Source organism: Paroedura picta, chromosome 8 (genome assembly GCF_049243985.1).
Source record: "Paroedura picta isolate Pp20150507F chromosome 8, Ppicta_v3.0, whole genome shotgun sequence".
NCBI lineage: Eukaryota > Metazoa > Chordata > Lepidosauria > Squamata > Gekkonidae > Paroedura > Paroedura picta.
This window is the reverse complement of record NC_135376.1, coordinates 79,555,381-79,572,537: the sequence shown is the minus strand read 5'-3', so window position 1 is coordinate 79,572,537 and position 17,157 is coordinate 79,555,381. Positions and strand designations below refer to the sequence as shown.

At 38.5% G+C, this 17,157-nt stretch overlaps 1 protein-coding gene across 1 annotated transcript in view; it reads left to right on the top strand.

Annotated features, from left to right (window-relative positions):
* Positions 1-17,157, top strand: part of COL13A1 (collagen type XIII alpha 1 chain) — a 152,777-nt gene that overhangs the window by 38,037 nt on the left and 97,583 nt on the right. Inside the window, exons 6-14 of the mRNA XM_077350539.1 lie at positions 371-406; positions 2,208-2,234; positions 3,371-3,397; positions 5,278-5,304; positions 5,408-5,434; positions 6,776-6,802; positions 10,833-10,889; positions 16,083-16,181; positions 16,666-16,707. Of these exons, the coding sequence (XP_077206654.1) occupies positions 371-406; positions 2,208-2,234; positions 3,371-3,397; positions 5,278-5,304; positions 5,408-5,434; positions 6,776-6,802; positions 10,833-10,889; positions 16,083-16,181; positions 16,666-16,707 (369 nt within the window). The remainder of the gene's footprint in view (positions 1-370; positions 407-2,207; positions 2,235-3,370; positions 3,398-5,277; positions 5,305-5,407; positions 5,435-6,775; positions 6,803-10,832; positions 10,890-16,082; positions 16,182-16,665; positions 16,708-17,157) is intronic.

Genomic DNA, 17,157 nt, shown 5'->3' with positions numbered 1-17,157 from the left:
ATTTTTTTATTTTAAATTTGAATAACAGAATCATGGGGCCTATACAATCATGTTTTCTTAGCCTATTGGTGCTTAATTTATTTAAGTTTGTGTTAAGTTTCTCCTCCCTCTCTTTTTTTGATTTATGCTTGAAATTAACTTTCAGCGTGTTTAGTGAATTGTGCTAGTTTCTAGAAACTATATAAATGCTACTTGTATATTTTGCCTTATTCTGTTAGGGGGCATCCAGGTCATATACAACATGGACCTATTTTCAGCTGACAGATGATGGAGGGTAGGAAATCATGAGGGCTGATGGAGTGATTAGGTCACACAAATTTGCTGCCTCATCTGTTTCTTCTAATCTTCTTTTCCGCTTCATTCTATTCAGGGACAGCCTGGAACAAGAGGTTTTCCTGGGTTTCCAGTAAGTGGAACTGTTAACACATGCTGTTATATATGAATGATATATTTCCAACTATAGAATCACTAAAGTTAAACACCTCTCAGTGCAGCTGTTCTAAAAATAGTTGGCCTACAACTCATCACAGGGGAAAAAATGTTATTTCACTTGCTTAAATTTTTTTTTGTTACCTTGTTTTAATTTTGGAAGCATAGAATTTCATAACAAATAATGCAACAAAATAAATACTGTAAAATATACAAGGATGTTTGTGTTAACTACCAATCCTGACAATGTAAGGAATGTAAGGTGAAAGGAACGTTAATTCTTCCAGTTTGAGATTCAAGGTTAAAATGCATTATCCAAACACATTAATAACAAGTATCAACATGTTATCTTATATTGTTTTGACAGTTTACTGATTGCGCCTGTATTTTTCTCCTGGTTAATGGATAAGGCAACAAGACTATTAGATAGATGTGGACTTTCCAAGGAAAATTTGAGCTGATATGTGATTTCCCCATGACTCCTGTATCTCAAGAGCTGTAAGATCCACTGATAAATATTTTTATAGTCTGTTACAGCACTAAAAATAACTCTGGCATCTAAAAAAGACTGACAAATGTAATATTGCATAAGATTTTGTGGACTTGAAAGTTCTGAAGTAGTTTATGAAGATTCTGCCATGATAAAGCCTTAAAGTTCCAGTATCATTTTTGTTTTGATAATGACTTGATTGCCTCGTATTTTTTCCCTTTTTTCACTAATTGTGATCAGTAGGGGCATTTTTCTTTATGGCTCTTGGGATGTTCCACTGGTACCCACATTCAGCAAATGGGACAGGATATTTTGTAGGTTTTAAGGCAATAGGGTTGCCACTGCCTCTGAGGTGCACCCTTAGGCTCCCTTGATGCTCAAATTCTAACCAGGGCCAACCCTGCTTCATTTCCAAGATTTAAGAAGATTATGGGTATTTAAAGGTTAAAATAATTCATCTGTTCTGTAAATTGAGAATCAAGCAAGCAAAGGTTTGTACAACCAAATGCATTTGTACACTTAAGCCTCACTGAGTTCAGTAGTTTGTGCCCAAAGAAAATAACCCCCTTCTGAAGTTCCCTTTTTCCTGTCTCATTACTTTTTAAAAAATAATTTGCCTCAGATTTTGCAGTGATTTTCTGCTCTGAAAGATGTCCAGAGGAATTGCAGATCCTTAACACTGTTCAGGTCAAGCATTTTAAAAAAAGGAACTACTGCCTTTGGGTTTTAGCAACCGAAATGAGAATCTGTATAATTTCTTCTAAAATCTTTTCTAGTCCTTTCTTGTACTTTGTGAAAGAGTTGTCCATAGTTATCTGTTCATTTTATGCAATTCCTTAGCAGATGTTCTTTTCCTGGTAACATATGTTGTTAATAATACAGTGTTTGTATTAAGATGACAACTGTACTGTTAAAATGCCAACAAAGTCTCTTTAGTAGCTGACAATTGAAACATAACCATTGAAGATTCAGATATGACAGCTGTAATATACAACAAACTGTGAATCAGATTTCCAAGATTCTCCTTCTTAAGCTACAATAACTAATAAAATCACAGAAGGTTGCCTTGTTCTTTATAGTCATTGGCACAATAGCAGCACTAGGCTAATCTGAGTTATACCCTTCTAAGCCCATTGAGTTAAATTGATTTAGAAAGGTATAATTCTGGTTAGGATTGTACTGCTAAATCTCTTGGGACTAGGTATCTGGTGGGTGCACAAACATAATCTAAATTGTTTGCCTATTTAAGTGTGCTTTTTATCTCCACCCCCCCCCCTTTAAATTTCAGGGCCCAATTGGTTTAGATGGCAAACCGGTAAGTGAAACAGTTTCATTATTGTTCTCACCTCCTTGCCCTTTTTATCTTACAATATCTACCCATAAAACTTTTAAAACTTTTAATTTTAAGTGAAAGATTAGAAATATTGAGCAAATCCATATATACAATTGCAGTGGTGAGCAAAACACCATAAAATGTGCCTTAAAAATTAGAGAGGTCAGTAATATTTAAAAGTCATCAATTTATGTTGTCTTCTGAATACTTTTTTCAAAAAGTTGCATATGGCATGTTTGACAGATGTAATGCATGTTAGTGCAGGGAAATAAACAGGAAAATAGCACAGCATACACCCAGGGACATTGATTAAGGGGTTGTATTCACTAAGCATTAAAGTGGTACCTACTGTGGGTTTGAGTTGCATCTGAATATAAGGATTCCCTGTCAAAAAAAAGTTTTCCTGTATAACTGTAAGTTTTTGGACTGTGCGTTTCATATTAGTATGAACCCCCCCCCCCAAAAAAATATTATGCTATTTCTTTATGGAGTGTAAACATACAAGTGTAAAGAGAATACACACTACTCAAAATACTAAAACAGAAAGTACAACTCATCCTTCCTGTTATCTTGTTCCTAAATGAAGGTCATACTTCCCTTCCTCTTTGTGCAAAATTTGATGTCCTATCATACCAATGGAAAATATATGCTCTTCTTGCTGGACAAACATTACAAAAGGCTTCTGTCCATTCTCTCATATTACAATGCAAAGTCTCTTTCTGTGGCATATCCCCCACATAGCATATCTGTTCATATTCTGTTCAAAACAATTCCTTTTACAACTTTATTATTTTGATAGATGTTATGCTCAGCACAGGGAGTTGTGTACTTTTCTGTTAAACAACCTGATAACACTTGTCCATTAAAAAAAATCATGCAATCTTCATAGTACACTAAGCAGTCACACATACTACATGTGCAGCAGAACATAAAATCATCAGTGCATATCTAGAGACAGATTCTAGAATCAAGGAACATTAAAATATGTTAAATATGTTAAAATATGTTAAAAATTCAATTGAGTCTAAGGTACTATGAGAGTCACAGAGTTGTAGGACTCAAAATAGCTCCTTGGCTTGGTTATTAAAATTCTTACATCACCTTTCCTTTCTGTTTAGGGGCATCCTGGACCAAAGGGTGAAATGGTAATACAACTTTATTCTGCATGTACATAATATATATTAGGTTGAGTCTGGAAGCTCCCTTAGTCGATGCAAGATTGGGTTGCCAGTTCTGAATTGGGAAATATTTGGAGCCTTTGGGAGTGGAAACAGGAGAGGGCGGGATTTGGGTCAGGCTGAGACCTCGGTGGAGTATATTGCTATGGAGTCCACCCTCCAAAGAAGCCATTTTCTCTAGGGGAACCGATCTCTGTCACTTGGATATAAACTATCATTCCAGAGGATCCCCAGGTCCCACCTGGGGATGATTGTGAGGTCACAAGTCTGTGTAGAGTTAGGCTTTCATTTTACATCTGACCTGAATTTACCTTCAAAATATTTGGGGGAAGAATCAGCTGCAGAGCATGGTGCAACAGGGGGAAGAGCTTCAATCTTTCCTCCCTTCTGTCTTGCACCATTTTTGATAACAAAAAAAATGTCATGCTTCCTTATTTTTGTTCATGTGTAGATAAGGCCTGACTAGTGTTTGAAGTGATAAGACAAAATTTCTGCCTTATTCTAGTTATTTTCTGAGATTTCAGTTGTCATGATGAGCATACATGATGTTTGTATTTAGATGACTTAACTTGCATAGTCCAATCAGAATTTCTTTCATTTTTCATTTTTGTACTTTTACTTTATTTGCAGCCTGAATTTCAGTTATGCTGATTGTCATGAATTTGGCTAGTTGTGTGAATTATGAAACCTCAGTGTGAAATTCTTTCTTGTAATTTCTCATTTCTCATTAAGTCTGCTTTAAGGCAATGCAGAACAGAATTACACTGAACCATTAGCACCAGTATATTACTGTTGTCCTCAGTACCATGTTATAGTAATAACATGAATGTCATGAAGATTCACTCCTAGATAATGGGTGCGTGTTGCTAGGTGAATGGCAAGCTTCTACTTGTTTTGGCATAAAACCTATATGCCCCTAATTTAATCCCACTGTTCACATTAATTGCCGTTCTGTTTCTTGTTTTGTCATTGCAATATGTGTTTATTTATTCCAGTCACAAGTGTGTTTTTTTCTGAAAAGCCATGCTTTTAATAACTGCTGAATTGACTATGAGGATATTTTTTTGTTTTAAACATAATCATTCAGTCAAGCCTACATAGGGTTGCTGGGTCCCCCAGGCCACCAGTGGGGGATGCATAACTGAATAAGTCTAATTCTTCCTCCACTAAGCAAAATTTTAAGATTAAGTTTGGACTTAACTTAACCTGTGCTGCATGAAACTTTTACTTGTAATGATGCTACATTTGAAAAGAAAAGCATTGAAAAATGACTTAATATGGGCAATTCACTGTATTTGCATTGTGTCCCTGATGACAGAATAACTAGCAGGCAGTTTCTACCCATGCTGACTGGCTGCACATGAAAGAAATGTTTAATCATGTCTCTCCTCCCCACCATGAGTCTTGTCATGACTAACAGCTTTCCCATGGACTGCTCACGGGTACATGTAAGGTTGTCAGTCTTCAGACAAAGCTTGTTCTCCCAAATTACAACTGATCTGCAGATTTACAGACTTTAGTCTGTAGGTAATGGCAACTTTGGCCAACAAAGTTCCCTAAACTCCACTCTCCCCAGACTGGGCCCTCAAATTTCTCAAGCCACAGTTGGCATCCCTAGTAGGTACCCAGTGTGTATAATAAGAACAGTGAGCATATGTTTCTTGAGGAAACCTAAACATTTTGCTTGAGAAGAATCTGACAGGATGATGCAGCCTGTCCCACTTCCCTGTGACTATCTCCAGTTTTTTATTTCAGACTACACAGCATGTATTGCCATGTTTGTCATGTGGTTCATCTTGTTCAACCCACAGTAAAACGTTTGCTTTTCTTTCCTCCCCTCCTCAAAGGGCCATCCAGGTCCCAAAGGGCAGCCAGTAAGTTCTCATGCTAACACTTTCTGCTCATTTTACTGTTTCTTACTTCCAACCACTGTTATAACCAAAACCTTGCTATTTATTTGTCTTCTGTTTCCCAAAGGGCCCTCCTGGACAAAAAGGAGAAAAGGTAAGCTTACTAAAGATAACATTAGTAGAATGAATATTAGAGAGATTACTTTTAATTCATCATGGGACCAAACGTTTCTAGATTTATGTTTACGGCTAATAGTACCAAGAATTCTGTTTATCAAAAGCATGAGGGCTCTAAATGAACAGCCTCACTTATTTTTTATTAGTGATTATGTTTGAAAGCAATGTTATCTTTCTAAATGTGAGGTCCTGCATAAAAGCATGCATGTTTGCAGGGGAACATTTCAAATGAAATTCCTCTCAGCAAATTAGGAAAATTCTGCTCAGAGAAAACTATATGTTAACAGTAGGATCCAGAGCAAGGATTATGCAATGACTGCAGTTCTTCCCCCCTAGGATGTTCAACCTTGGAAAAGTTTATTCTAGCAGACACAGAACCCATATGGAGTGGGGCAGTGGGCAGTGAGGGCAGGGAAAGAAGCAAAAGGGAGCTTTGCTGGTAGAAGAGACAGAAAGGGCAATGTTGTATCTTTCTCTTGGCCTGCTGGGGTCAAGAGAAAGCTAAATAACGGTTATTTCATATGGAACTTATGGCCTTAGGAATGAAGTTTTCAAGGGTCTGAAAAGACCACTGTGGGAGGGGAAAATGGAAAACCTGTGCGACCATCAGTGCCTTCCACTGATCAAACACTGGATCCAGACTCCAGTAAACAAATCCAGAGATATCATTTAAGCACCACACAACTTTTCAGTTCATTTTACCATTTTAAAAGATACATGACAACAGTAGAGTTGCTAGCTGTGCTCCAGCAACTCCTGGGAGATTGGGGAAGGGGGTGCCTGGGAAGGGTGATATGTAGGGGAAGGTGATATCACTTCCTCTGTACCCCTTTAGGAATTTTCCCAATATCTGTGTTTTACTGCAGAGACTAAGGAAATTCCTAGAGCATCACCAAGAAGTGACAGAACTTCTGGTCAGATGAGCCACTGGTTGTGGCATCACATTACAGTGATTTCCTAAGGATTTCCCAAGATGTCACTATTGATAGCCACTCCCTCATGTGTTTTCTCCCACCACTAAAATTAGCAAGGTTGGGAGACTGAGGGTGGTTGTGGGAGGTTGTCTGATATCACCAGACAAATAAGCAACCCTAGACAATTTTTTTGAATGAAACAAACCAAAACAGTTTCAAAAGAAGTTGCACAAAGGAAAACAAGAAATAGCAAATAGTAGGTTAATTTTCTAGCATGAGTAAATCTGCTGAAACGGATGGATTCAGGCCAACAGTACACCTGCTAGGACTCTGTCCCCTTGAATCTACTTTGGTTTATAGCATTCCAATGTAAACAATTTTCTTGTAACCCCTTCTTTTTGCAGGGTCAGTGTGGAGATTACCCTCACAGGGTAAGCAGGCTTTTAAAAAAAGTGATCTTTTTTCTTCCCTGTGTATTATGTCTTCTATATATCTGAATAACCTATTAGGGAATTAGAGAACATGTCAACTAACAAGGGCAATCACTGGGTCCTGTAATCCTCTCTCCACCAGCACTCCCAATATGAATAATAACTTTTCAGAAAGGATTTTGTATCCTTATTCTTTTGCAGACTCAACTGACCCTATAGGAATATAAAATATATCAACCACCAATCAGCACCTCATCTTACTCCATGTTTTCTCTTACTAATTGATCTGTGGTGTCCTTACCTTTTTTTTTTAATTTGAAAATATCATTAAAATAAAGTGCTGTGTTCAAAACAGTGACCCCAGCACAGGGACTACTTAACAGCATGACAGTCGCTTGATGCAGCAGCTGGACTAAAGTGTTAACCATTCAGTATTTTCTCCCCTGTTCACACCTCTAAGAGATGATGCATTGAATCGAGAAAGTAAGGTATCAGGGGTCAAGTAGCCCATGCATAAATCTACATCCTTGAACATGTTTAGCTGTTCTGTAAACAGTAATCCTTAAAACAAGTTCACATTTTTATATTAAATTTAAAAATGATCTTTAAAAAGCAAAACAAGCTAGAGCAATGAGTAACTGGGATGTATTTATTCTTGATATCTGTTTTTTAAACTGCTTTTTGCAAACCTAGCAAAGTTAACTCAGTCAGATGCACAATCAGTCCACATCTTATTTTCTGACACACTATGTTATTGGGAGGAGTTCACTTTCTTAACAACACCACTGGGCAAGTTTTCATGCAGGGTCCTGATGTATTGCCATTTGCCACTTTTCTTGGCCTTCTATATACTTCCGTGTGATGTAGTTGCAACACCAAGAGGGAGACTGCAGAGTTTAGAGGGGGGAGATTGAAAAGATACTCAGAGCCTGCTTGGGTCATGGTTACTACTGCCCTATGGCTCTCTCCTGGTGTGGTGTACAGGTTAGAGCAGGGGTAGTCAAACTTTGTCGCTTGCAGGGGCTCATGAGAATTGTAGTCCATGGACATCTGGAGGGCCACAGTTTGACTACCCCTGGGTTAGAGTGTCAGAATGGGATCTGGGAGACTCAGGTTCGAATCCCCACTCTGCTTGTTGAGTGACATTGGTTCAGTCACAGTTTCTCAGTCTCACATACCTCACTGAGTTATTGTGAAGATAAGGTACAGGAGGGAAGAACAATGTTGCAGGCCCTTTGGGTCTCCGTTGGGGAGAAAACAGGATATAAATAAATAACTGCTACAGCAAGATTGGATTTTGGGAGATTTCATGGAAGGAATGAACATGGAGCTTCCATATTAAGTGTTACGGGAGCAATATGGGATGTAACTATGAGAGAATTACCATGGTACTACTTTGTAACATAAGAAGTGGTCCTAATGTTGCTGCAAATTCATTGGGTTTTCCTATCTGGATATGGAAGTATGAAATGATTTCAAAAGCACAGTTGATGCCCCAGGGCCTTGTCTGGGCTTTTAAGGGTTGCTAGCTTAGTGTGCAATGCCCAAATAGAATGACCACTAGGCTGGATAACCTTTTATGGTTTTTATTCAACTGCAGAAGAATAGAAACACAAATTGACACAGGTGGACTTGATTCCCCAAAAAGTACCTGCGCAGAGAACAATACAATTACATAAGTTTAAATACCTTCCTATTGGAGGCTGGGAGAGATGATGCGATTATGGGTCAAGCTAATAACCTGGGGTCCCTACCCCCTTGGTCATATCACAGGACCATCCTGCAGCCACCAAGCCAGCCCCCCAAAAGTTGCTGACAGGTTCCAAAAAGCTACTTCCATGCCTCCGCCCCACCCCAGCCTCCAATGGTTTGCATAAGTAGTGGCAACTTCTTCCTTTAGACTTGAGATTAGGTCAACTCGACATAAACATAACATCAACATTGGCTATGGGGATCCTTCTGCAAGCTTATCAAAATCTGCCTTCCAAAAGACAGCAAAGTATATACTGCCCTGCAAGCTAGGCCTGCTGATTCAGGTTAGCAAAGTTAGAGAAATTTGTCACCCCTCAGTCCATCACAGTGAACTTACAGCAGCGATGATGGTTGCCCGATATGTTCCTAGTTTAGGTTTCTGTTCCTTTAAATATGCACCTGTGTAGCCTCCACCTGCTTCAGGATAGAATTTTGTAAGCCAGGCAACAGCATGGGCAAGGAGGGACACAAAAGTTCTTGGCACAAACAGAAAACCCAGAAAAAGTTTATTTTTAGAATTCCATAAAAGGACCATTGTTCATTAGGCAAATAATGTTAGGCACTTCTTAAGAGACCAGTTAATCATTTGTACTCCCTCGCTGCAAGCGTGGTGGGTAGAGAAATTGGGATGTCTTTATGACAAGCAATTTCACTAATCCCCGGGAGTGCTTCATTTACTTTCGTATCTGTTTAGGATGTGTCTTGTGGCAAAAGAAGGTCAGAAGGTCCAGAGGAATAAAGGAACAGAATTTAACTAGACACATTATGCAGGGGTTTGCAAAGATAACAGATTCTGTAGTGTAAGTCCCTTCTAGTTAGCATTTGAAAACTGTCTTGATAAACGGACACCAGGTCTGGCTCTTATCCCAGAGAGGCATGGAGCCACAATTGGTCCAGGACTCTGGTATGAAGGCAGCATGTAGGTCGCAAACCATCTAAAGGCATCTGGGTGGAGCAAAGACTGGTGGGTTGTCTGTCTGTTCTGGCTCATTAATAAAAGGTCAACTGTGTTTATTTAGAAAGGCATTGTCACTAAATTGTTATGGAGCTTTTAAAAGCTAAACGCATTGTTTGCTTAAGCAGTGTTCTGGGTTCAGTTACAGTCGCTGACTTCAAGCTGTCCACAGTGATTATGGTAAAAAGGTCCCTCAGAATAGTAGCAAAAATGACTAAGAAATATGAAGGTCTTCATGCAAACCACTATAAAGAGAAAAGAGTTTTGCAAATTTAGTTTTTGGCTGCTTGTTGAATATTGGAATTATTGTTAAAGAAATTCTATCATTCCAGCACACAGGGTATTGGGGGATCCATGTAGTAAGCAGAATAAAAACAGTGCCATCCTAATCAGGTCTACTTTGTGGGGTTTACTCCTTATAAATTATTATTAGGATTGCACTGAAAACATACAGATTAAGGGGATGAAGCTCTGGCATAGCTTTGCAAGGTGGGTTTGCCTTGAAACATCTGTGTTGTCCTCCACAAGTAATCTGCAGCTTGCTCTAGGCTTGCTCAAGTATATAGTTGGCTAGCAACAGGATTAGTTCTCTTATCACAAATATGGAAAAACAGAATTATTTATATTTTTAAATGTAAATTAGTGGCCCTCAGGATGGTAGTGAGAATGATCCTAAAGACTTTGGTGCCAAAAGACATTAGGAGTTTTTAAAATAATATTAATGGCCTTTAAAATAATATCAGGTTGAGGATGTGAGAGAACAAAGAATTCTGCTTTCTCATGCTACCTAGAAGTCAGCATTTCTAACCTTGCAGTTGCCCTTGAAGTTAATCAAGTCATGCAAATTACCTTGAGCCTTCATGATGAGTTTTCTTTTGCAGGGCTGGGTGCATGTGTATTAAAGGTGAACATATTTTCATCTCCAGGAAGATGGAAATCACATTTTAACTTGCCAAGTCAGAATTTCTGACAGAGAGTCTTCTGACTACTGTGTTGGTGGCAAGGGTTCCCCTTCTCCATTGCCAGGAAAGCAGGAACAGAAAATTCAAACCCACTGTTATGTAGCACAAATATTCCTTCTGAAGGGCAACAGATTAGGAAAGCTAATTCTCAGTAGAGGAAGTGATCGTATCAACAGATTATTCAAGTTAAACATTTAAAAGCCTTGAAGACAAATGAAGTAACCAGAGCACATGAATAAGGTCTGGTCTGCTGGGGCTTCATGTTGACTTCAGAGTCACTTTAGGCCACTAAAGCTTGCTTTGTTATTGGAGGCGTGGTAGATGTAATTGACCCAGATCTGTGTCTTCACTGTCCCCTCAGGAATACCTAAGTACCACATTTGCAGCTCTACGTTCTAATCAGATCCTTACATTGAAGGTTTGTGGGTAAATGGTTTTAACTGCAGCCAGTCCTGTTGCAAATGAACAAGGAGATGAGTCCAATATTGCACATTCTCAGTCACAAAAATCTGTAGACACATTGGTGGGAACGTTGGAGAGGCAGTGGTTGGGAGAAAGAGGAATAGATTTCAAATTCATTTCTTAAATGCCTCGTGGGTGACTAATGGCCTCTGATTATATTTTGACATATTCAGTGAAATTGTATGAAATTCATGGAGGTGGGTATCCTTGACCCCAAGGACAAAGTCCAGGAAACCAAGCACAACAGTCAAATATTAATAAACATCTTTTAGCTTTTCAGAGATGAGCTGAACAGATAAAAATACACTTCTTTAAATATTTCAGTGTTTATCTAGGAGTTTTGCTTAAAGAAAGAAGAAAAATATAGCTATTAATCTACCACCTACCCTTCGTATTTCACGAGTCTTGCTCCAGAAGGAATTGCTTTCTGATGCTGACTGTATGGCATGTAAAAAGAAGTTATTTGCTCCTATTAGAGATTATTTGACTTTAGGGGGGAAAGCTTAATGGTTGAAAATTCTTTATAAAGTCCAGCTTTATGGATAACATCTCATCATTGCCTCATGCACTTGGATTTAGTGCCAATACAAAAATACTCAGAACATCTGTCTCACTTTGTTATTTCATGCAAGGATCACAGTGGTTTTTCTTCTGTGGTTTGCTTTGCCCATCTGAGGGCTTTGAATATACTGTTAATTGTAGCCTTCCTGATCCAAGGCTCACTCTTCCAATTTTGCCATCATGTTAACCTATCATCAGTTTAAACCCAGCCTAGAATGGCTGAGTTGTAATGCTGCAATATTGTGATGATACTTCAGTTGCAACAAGACCAGAACTTGGCTTGCTCTAAATAGCAAACAGCCATATTTAAGGGGAGGAAGGTGAACTCTGGAGTGTACAAACTCACTGTCATGGGAGACCTGCAGGCACACCTCTTTGCTTCAAAAGAAACTCTTAACGCAATTGAATTTTGTAGTTTTAGCAAGATCTGCCTGTCCCAGTATTGATGTGGACAAAAACTGGGTGAATGACTCTGGTGGTGAATAATCATGTGCAGTAGTTGGAACAGCGCAGTGCATGTTCTGCAGCAGTAGGCCCAGTTGCTTTTGTTTTCTTAGAACCATTTTGGTGAGGTAGAATTGATTCCTCTAGCAGGGAACACATGACTTCCATTTAAAAATGGGCAAGCATGGAGTTGTTCGCTATGAGACAACAGGACTACTGGTGCTAGATAGAATGTCTTGGACTAAACTTTGAATTAGTGTTACAAAATATATGGTGGCATTAAGGGCTTTCATGAGGTCTGTTCAAGTCAGAACTGCAGAAGAGTCCTAAACTGGTGAAAGTGCCCCAGTCACAGCTATGGTATACTACTTAAGAAGGAGTGGATCTGAGGAAAGTAGGCTGAAGCAGGCCTAGGCAAGGAGGGAAACTTCAGCCAAAGTTTAGCGTTGTACTCCTTGTTGAAAGAGTCCTTCATGTCATTCTGTAAAATACAAAGAATTATAAAAATAATTTAGGGGTAAAAAAACTATCTTTCTGAGTTACTGTTGTAAGTCACCTGTGTGTAAAACAATTAGCAAATGTCTGTGGAAGTAGTGGGTAACAGAAAGTGGTCTGGAAAGATGAAGGAGAGCACTAAGCAATAATAAGGTTTTTAAAGGAAATATAAAGAGGAAAGGATAACAGAAACAAAGCAAGTATAAATTAAGAAGCAGATTGGGAGCAACAGTACTTTAGTGAAGTGCTTCAATGCAATGAGATATAGCAGAAAGAGACAGCAAAATTATCAGGAAAGTTTTAATTTAAATATTCCAGATTAGATAACTAGAACATACTTCAAAGCTAGAATACACTAACTCCTGGAGGGTAAAATCAATGCTACAATCAATACTGTGACCAAAACCAACCATAGGTGCTCCTAGCAATCCATATTAATATGCTGTATGTGGACAATAGAAGAGCTCAGAGGTTTGCCAAGAGGTACCCAATGACAAATACCTTCTCTATTGTCCTTCATTCTTGCCTCTCAACTGTGACTTACTTTCGTTACATCCTGTCATTGTTTTCCTTTTTTTCCATTATCTTCATTGGCTGCTCTGTATGACTTTTGATGCCATACTGACTTCCTTTGCCTTGTGACCTTTGGCCTTTGCCCTGTGACCTTCTGGTTTGGTCTTCTTCAGCTGTTGCCACTTCTCAATTCAGTGCGGCTGGCTCCACCCCCAGTCATAAAGAAACGCACCTTCCAGGTATTCTTCACCTTTACCTCCTTTTCCTGTGTTGAGCTTTTTTTCATTTCGTATACTGCTGATTAATCACCCTGCTTTCTTCCTCACAGAGGGGTTTCGGTAAAAGTAGGAAAGTCTGAGGATTCAGTTTGCCTGTACATAATTAACATTATTTATTTATTATTTATTTATTTATTAGATTTATATACCGCCCTCCCCGAAGGCTCAGGGCGGTTTACATTAAACTAATCAACAATACATGAAACAGTCTTCGTTAAAAACATACAGTAATTAATAACAGTATAACAATATAACAGTATAACAGTATAACAATATAATATATATAATATAATATAATATAATATCATCACAAACTGGTTTTAATTCATCCTCCATTTAGCATCTGAGCATGAACAGAGATATGATGGCTTCTTAAAGCTCTTTTTTCAAGAAACAAGAAAGATTTTTTTTAATTTATTTAGTAATTTATATTCTGCCCTATCTTCAAAAACTTGGTGGATTACAATAATGTAAAATACATATAAATTACAAAAATATAGCATAACATTTAAATTAATATTGAATTTGACAATTAAGCATGACCCTTCAGGCAGAATGCAGTGTACCAGCTCCGCTAGGCTCACTAAGGCTTCTACTTTTGCTGCCTGCCCAGAACTTTAATGTAGTTTTGGTAATCTACAGTAAATGGTTTGATATTGTGATCAGCTCAGTAGGTCACAGATTTGACAAAAATATCAAGAGTAGTTGCCCATTCCTAAACATAGTATTCATGTCTGAGAGCCTCAACTAGCCAGGAATGCCCATCATGAGCATATGGCATTTTTACTGATGTGTTTGCCCTTAAGTCTTCCTTTGTTTATTGTAGGAAACATGGGTTCTCTTGCTGACAAAGCCATGACAAATACAATTACCACATAAAATAAGGACCTCTATGTGTCTGATGTCCAAATCTTGATCCCATCCTCTCAAACATCCTCAGACTTCAGAAAGTTCAGTTATACTAATACTTGTATACTAATAACAGTGCCTTCACACTGCTGGGGTATTTTGATTAAATTAACTTGCATATTCGTAGACGTATCTAGGTATACATTTAGCATTTACTGTCAGCTGCTTGTGGTATCATCCAGAGGATACATTGGCACATACATTCTATTCAGTGCACTTGGCTTTATTTGGGGACAGTATTATGTGGGTTTGTGCAGATGAGCATAGCTGGATCCAGTAGAGAGATGCCAGTGATCACAGTAGCATAATGATATTGTTATGAATGCTTTAATCGTGAAATGGATCTCTAAAATTCATCTGGAATGTCACTGGAGAGAGGAAGTAAGTTAGAGATCAAACACCATACTTATCAGATGTCACATACTATTTTTAAAGCAGTAATTGGAGATATTTTTATGTTAAACACTAAGTGACTTCACTGTTATTCTTTGTAGCTGTAATGTTCTGCCAGGGTTCACATAAGGTCATCTAACCACTTTGACATGATATTAAAATCCATGTGGAAACCAATACAATTGAAATGGACATTAACAGCAGGAAGGCAGAAAAAAAGGAGTTTTAACAGTGGCACCCTAAGTAGGTCTATTTGGAATCCTGCTCAGGCCCATCCAGTAAATTGGACTTACTCCTAGGAGAATATTCCTAGAGTGGCACTGCTTGTTAGATTGTATAGAGAGTATTCTGAAATTTGCTAGAAAAGAGGTAATATTTATTCTTAACACATACCACTGGACATTTCGGGAAAACAAAACAACCAACACTGTTCTAGATAAAGTTGTACTTGACAAGGGATAATTTATTGGTGATTAAATCATATTAATTCCAGTGAGTGTTTAAGTATAATTAGCAGTGCCATCCCAGCAGAGTTATTCCTAAGCATAAGATTTAATAGAAATAAATGAATATGTCTGCTTAGAATGGCTCTGTACATTGGGCCCTGTGAAAAAGGCTTATTTTAAATGACATTAGTCACACATTATATGACTTAAAAAGCCTATTAACAGGAGCAAAGTTTAGCAGTTAAAGAAGAACGGAATAGGAAAGCCTGAGAAAACAGATGTCATCAGTAATTTTTTAATATAAGAAAGAGAAGAATGAGTATCCATAGGAAGAGAATTCTTAAGGACAAGGAAGGAGCAAGACTTGGGAAAGAAAAAGAACAAGATGGAGCAGAAGTGAAGTGTAGCTCTTGCAAGTGAATGAATGTCTCATGTCATTAATTCAAGGCATCACCTGACAGCTTCACAGTTGAAGTAGCTATGATGAGATCATACAGTGGATACAAAGACCTAATAATCCTTTTAGGTTAGGGAAAACTACTTCCAATGGGTGTGATCAGGAATGAAGTAACGGTGTCTCAGGAGAGGGTGCTTAATCCTTTCACGCCTTACTCTTTTCATGCTCAAAATGGCTCTCCCAAGCAGCTTTTCACTTCACTGGTTTTAAATGTATGCTACTAAAAAGGAAACAGCTAACTTCCCTTTTCTACTTGCTGTCTCTGAGTTCTTAATCATCCTCTGGAAGCAGTTTTCCTCGTCACTCATATTTCAATGCGATGTACGCTTTGGCCCTAAGAAAGATTGCAATGGTTCATCTGAGGTTGTTTTAATATTGGCACCTAATTTGCCTCCCCAAGACCTGATTATAATTTTCATTATCTCAGCTGGGGCTTTCACAACAAGTCAATCAAAAATCCACTTAGAACATTCATTTGAAGGTGAACTAGTTCAGTTTCGGAAACCCTCTTGAGATACTTATCTACCATAACTGGCTTGGTTTGGCTTGGCTTTCTCCCTATCCTTGGCTGTACTTGCTGTCTATCATTATATTTGTTTTGCTGTATTTTAAACATTATTTGATGGTAATATTGTTTTTTAAATAAATCTCAGGGAGAACAAGGACAGGCAGGTATCCAAGGGCCCCCGGGGCCACCTGGACCTCCAGGCCTTCCAGGAACTCCAGGACAATCTGGCCCAAGTGGACCACCTGTAAGTCTCTTTTCCATTTTTATGTCTATTCCATTTTCCCTCTTCTCCATGCATAAATACAGTCTTCATCATTATTCTCTGATCTTTCATTTCCCCTCCTTTCCAACACTAGCACTGATTCCTGCCAGGATCCTAAAGTGGGTGAGGATTGAGTGGAAAAGGTAGTTCCAGTTTGAAGAGAACGATGTTGCACCAAAACTGTTATTATCTCATCCCATATATGTGTGAGAGACATAGACAAGAATGCTATTTCCTCCGTCCCAGCATGTCTAAAGAACCATCTGAGGAAGTCACACCCTAGCTGCAATTATTTCACTCTCCCTTCAAACTCAAATCTTAAACAGTCCTGAAATCTCTTTGATGTCCTACTTAGAGTACCATTCCCAGAGTGACACTAAGCAGTTTTGGAAGGTGGATATCACTCCATTAAAATAAGGGACTGCCAAATAGTTGGTTTAAAAGATTATTTTCTTTGTTGCCTTAGGGGAAGGTTGGAGAACCAGGGAAGCCAGGCAAGGATGGAAAGGTGCGTACTGAAGTATTTCTCAGTTTCCCAGAATATAATGTATCAAGGAATGATGAAGGGATGAGTAAAGTGCAGAGACTGTTGGCCATTTTATGCCCATCTGTCTACTTCATTTAGCTATGGCTAATGAAGGGCCTGATAGTTGGCTCAGTAAACTATCCTAGGCATTGATAACTCAAAAAGCCGTGCTATCTGAGACCACAATCCCTGGCTGTTTCACCATGCTACCTCTCACTAATTCCTGCAACCTCTGGCTTTCACAGTGTGCCATTTTTTCACCAAAAATTCCCAAATACAACACAGGGGGAGAGAGAAAAATATACTCTCTCCGTGCTGTCTCTCAGATGACACTTTAGGGTAATCACTCTCTATCACTAAAAATCACTCATCTGACCCCAAAGGTCAGCAGCCTTATGCAACTATGGTGTCATGGATGTGGTTTCCCAATTC